This window comes from Melanostigma gelatinosum, assembly GCF_949748355.1.
Source record: "Melanostigma gelatinosum genome assembly, chromosome: 7".
NCBI classification, from domain to species: domain Eukaryota; kingdom Metazoa; phylum Chordata; class Actinopteri; order Perciformes; family Zoarcidae; genus Melanostigma; species Melanostigma gelatinosum.
In genome coordinates this window covers 14601405-14606311 of record NC_136640.1, presented here as the reverse complement: position 1 = coordinate 14606311, position 4907 = coordinate 14601405, and the positions used below count along the sequence as shown (strand labels likewise).

At 42.6% G+C, this 4907-nt stretch overlaps 1 protein-coding gene across 1 annotated transcript; it reads left to right on the top strand.

Annotated features, from left to right (window-relative positions):
• Window positions 1-225: 225 nt before the first annotated feature.
• On the top strand, window positions 226-4403 carry LOC306779628 (extracellular calcium-sensing receptor-like; the record flags this gene model as incomplete). The annotated part of the gene is made up of 10 exons (XM_079271596.1): window positions 226-356; window positions 532-835; window positions 1017-1103; window positions 1313-1420; window positions 1552-1718; window positions 1881-2358; window positions 2817-3047; window positions 3165-3288; window positions 3410-3882; window positions 3963-4403. The coding sequence occupies exons 1-10, from the start codon at window positions 232-234 to the stop codon at window positions 4401-4403; spliced, it is 2538 nt and encodes an 845-aa protein (XP_079127722.1). The 5' UTR covers window positions 226-231.
• Between the last annotated feature and the right edge of the window lie 504 nt (window positions 4404-4907).

The following is a 4907-nucleotide window of genomic DNA, read 5'->3' as shown; positions in this document are numbered from 1 at the left end:
CACTGTTTGTGTTATCTAAATGTATTAGTTGAACTGATATAGATATTGGCTATCAAGGGTGTATGGTGATAGCGTAAAGAAAGGATGACATTTTTTTGGATGAGATCACTAGAGTCCAATCTTTCCAGGAGAAGGACAGAGTGTGTGCTTTTGAGTCTCCTATGTTGTGTGATTTTTCCCTTCAACTCCAACCAAGACCAGAGCCAACAATGCAAACGTATCCCAGGGTCTATGGCCCTGCCTGTACTGGAGAAAAAGGGGGCCATCATCTTGGGGGGACTCTTCTCCCTTCATGACATGGTGGTGGAGCCCACTCTGCCCTTCACCTCTTCGCCTCCTCCTGATCAGTGCACCAGGTGAGCTGTTTTTCAGCTAGTCTTGCTGTAGCTGCACATTTTCTCTTTATTTTACTACTTCCATAGTTCTGTGTGGCAATGTTTTTTTATGTTGAGAGAAATAAAGTATTTTTTACTGGGCTTCACACTCATGATTGCGTTGAAAACTAAGATTGCGTTGTCTCTGTTCTTCCAGATTTAACTTCCGGACTTTCCGTTGGATGCAAACTATGATCTTTGCCATAGAGGAGATCAACAGAGATGGTAAACTCCTTCCCAACACCACACTGGGCTATAGGATCTATGATTCATGCAGTACACCCCATCAGGCACTGAAGGCTGCCATGGAGTTTGTGGGGAGTGAGAAGAGTTCAGGGGTTGAAGGAGAGACACAGAGTAAAGGCACCTGTCGTGGGACGGTACCAGCAGTGATAGGAGACGGAGGCTCTACTCAGTCTCTCGTCGTGGCCCGTTTCCTAGGAGTCTTCCATGTGCCACAGGTAAGAGAGCCATAGCTACTCAACAAATGTGTTTTGCCTTTTTCTTGTTGCCACTACTGGGGAGGGTCAACAGCCTCAAATTCATCGTGGCTTTAACATTTGGGTACGATGAGTTAAGTCCCACCAACTAATTGAATAATGTTTTAATGTTGGACATTGTGAAATGTCTTTGTCTGTTCAGGTTAGTTATTTCTCCAGTTGTTCCTGTCTAAGTGACAAAAAGGAGTTTCCTGCTTTCTTAAGGACTATGCCCAGTGACTTATTTCAGGTTAGAGGCAGCAGCCACTCACAATGTAATCTCTATACACAAACAAAGCAAGTCCACATTTTCATCTCTGGAATTTATTTAAATGTTTTCTCTCTCTCTCTCTCTCTCTCTCTCTCTCTCTCTCTCTCTCTCTCTCTCTCTCTCTCTCTCTCTCTCTCTATATCTCTCTCTCGTTGTGTCTCTCTTCCTTTTCCTCTTTCCATCACTAGGTAGATGCATTAGTACAACTTGTCATGCATTTTGGCTGGACTTGGGTGGGTGTGATAGCAGGGGATGATGCTTATGGCCTTGGTGGGGCAAACATATTTGCCAATGAGGTGAGTCACACACACAGAAATGAAGAATTTAACAAAAATAAATAGCCATTCAGTCATTTTCATTGTATAACGTATTCAACATATTGTGAACTTAAAATAAATTTGCCATGCATCCCTCCTGTTGCTCATAGGTTAGAAAATTGGGTGCTTGTGTTGCCCTTCATGAGGTTATCCCTAAGAACCGAGCACAGACCACAATTTCGTCACTAGTTTCCAAGATCCGCTCCTCTGGGGCTCGAGTGATTCTAGTGTTTGCTGTGGAACAAGATGCAGCCGCATTATTTGACGAAGCTGTCAGGCATGATTTGTTCAGAATCTTCTACACCACAATAGTATTTAAAATATGATACAAATTCAACTTTTTGTTTTGTTGACTTTTTACAAATACAGGTTTATTGAGTTTGAATTTCTCGATGTTTATCATTGCAAAAAATGACATCTCCATATCACTTTAATGTAGAGAGGAGCTCACTGGGATACAGTGGCTGGCCAGTGAGGCTTGGAGCACAGCTGCCGTCCTCTCCACCCCCAAAAAGCACCACCGCATTCTCCAGGGTTCTATGGGATTTGCTGTTCGGCGAGCACACATCCCTAGTTTGCAAGACTTTCTGCTTCGCCTGCATCCCTCGAGCCCACATGCCCTTGCAGATCCCTTCCTGATACCCTTCTGGGAAGAGATGTTTCAGTGCAGCCTAGGTGTGCAGGCTGAAGGTCAGGAACATAATGTTGAGGGTAAACCTCCATGCTCCGGAGCAGAATACCTGGGGAGTGTGACGAATATCTATTCAGATGTGTCACACCTAAGGATTTCCTACAATGTCTATAAAGCTGTGTATGCCATTGTTCATGCACTTAAGGCAATAAGTAGCTGTGTGGAAGGAAACGGGCCATTTCCTCAGCAGGCCTGTCCAGATGCAGACAATATACAGCCATGGCAGGTACAGTCCCACATGTTCTCTAATTCACTCCAGATAAACAAGGCAAGGCAAGGCAAGGCAAGTTTATTTGTATAGCACATATCAACAACAAGGTAATTCAAAGTGCTTCACATAAAACCATTAAAAGCATCAAAACACAAGGCAAAAGAAAAGGAGATTTAAAAACAATTAAGAACATTCATTAAAACATTAAAAAACAGTGTAAGAAATAAAATGCAGTCGTACAATGCAGAAATGCAGGAAATTGATTAATATATGAATTGAATGTGGTTCAATTAAAGGCAGCAGTAAACAGAAAAGTCTTCAATCTTGATTTAAATGAGCTGAGGGTCTCAGCAGACCTGCAGCTTTCTGGGACTTTGTTCCAGATATGTGGACCAGTGTAACAAAAGTTACAGTGATGTCAAAATATTATATATATATTGTTAAACAAAGTTATATGCACTTTATTCCCATAGTTACTTCATTACATTAAACTTGTGGAATACTTGAACTCCTTTGGCGATGAAATCAAGTTTGATGAGAATGGTGACCCTGCAGCCATGTATGACCTGGTGAACTGGCAGCTGAGACCAGATGGAGAAATGGAGTTTGTCACTATTGGCAAATTTGATGAGATGATCACAGGTGGAAAGCAAAAACTCCAGATCCAGGAACATATGATTGTATGGAATGGCAACCAAAGCAAAGTAAGTATCTCAATAGAATAAAATAATGTTATTTTTGTAATTATTTCGTTCAATAATGTGTTTTTATGAGGTGACTGTGTTGTGATCAGTGTAGTGTATGTTCCCACGTTTGCCTAGATTCCCCTGTCAGTATGCAGCAGCATTTGTCCCCCAGGTACCCGGAAGGCAATCAGACCAAACTTCCCTATCTGCTGCTTTGATTGTGTGATTTGCACAGCTGGCGAGATTAGCAATCAAACTGGTAAGGAAAGGCTACTTCTTTACATTGTGTTGGAGAATTTAACCTACAGTTGCAGTCTTAAAAAAACGTAAAGTGGCAAAGCCACAATATAACAGCTAAAGTCTTCTTTTCTTTCCTCTAGATGCCATAGAGTGTGTGCGTTGCCTGCCAGAGTTCTGGTCCAATACTGAGAGGACAGCCTGTATCCCCAAAGAGGTGGAGTTCCTCTCCTATACCAGCACCATTGGCATCACCGTGGTGGCTATTTCCCTCATTGGCTCCTTCTGCACGAGTGTTGTGGCCTTCATATTCTCTCGTCACAGAGCCACCCCCATTGTCAAGGCTAACAACTCTGAGCTGAGCTTCTTGCTGCTCTTCTCCTTGGCTCTGTGTTTCCTGTGTTCTCTGACCTTCGTAGGCCGGCCCACTGAGTGGTCCTGCATGCTGCAACACACAGCATTCGGCATCACCTTTGTCCTCTGTATCTCTTGTGTTCTGGGGAAAACTATAGTGGTGTTAATGGCCTTCAAGGCTACACTGCCAGGCAGGAATGTAATTAAATGGTTTGGGCCTACCCAGCAAAAGGCAATCATTACCTTATGTACACTGGTCCAGGTAAGGATTTCTGACTCATTATGCATCTTGATTAGGCCATTTTCTCAAATTTCTGAATAAGACACTTTTTTTTTATGCAGGCAATAATCTGCACAGTTTGGCTGGTTGTTGCTCCCCCCACTCCACGCCAGCTAATGCAACGTAAGAGCAACCTTGTCATTCTCTTGTGTGACGAAGGTTCACATGTAGCATTCGCTCTTGTCCTGGGTTACATTGGCCTGCTGGCCTGCCTCTGCCTTGTCTTGGCCTTCCTGGCAAGGAAACTACCGGACAACTTCAACGAGGCCAGACTCATCACATTCAGCATGCTCATTTTTTGTGCAGTGTGGATAGCCTTTGTTCCTGCTTACATCAGCTCTCCCGGGAAGTACTCCACGGCCACGGAGGTGTTTGCTATCTTGGCCTCCAGTTATGGACTGTTGGGTTGCATCTTTGCACCAAAGTGCTACATAATCCTTCTAAGGCCAGAAAAGAACACATGGAAATGCCTGATGTCAAAAGCTGCCACTAACAAATGTTAGGAGATCATCCTTATTCCATGCACATTTCATGTACTTCTTTTACTCGCTTTTTCCCTGATGAATAAAATATTTGTATATGGAGACAAAGTTCATAAGCATCTAGTCCTCGAATATGAACAGTTGCGTTCTACCACTAGATGGTAGTAGTGTGTTGTTAATGCCGCCTTCTGTTATTCTTCGTGGCCCACTTTTATCCTTGCCAATAACTTTCACCACCGGTCTTTGTACATTTTCCTGTGTATCACTGTTGCTCCTATTATGTAAATTATTAAAGATCTGCCTTAACTTTATGAATTAATTTGGTCAGTGATGTAGAAATAAAAACAGACGGTATAATCATTGAAACAATATAAAAAACATATAAAAGTGCATTATCATAATGAGGTGATGTTATAATATGAAAGCCCCTCTAGTCTTTAACACCCCGCAATTCAAGACTGCCAACAGTTTAGAAATGGTTTTATTTTCCAACGACACGACACTTCTTTTACGTTCTCCATAGAA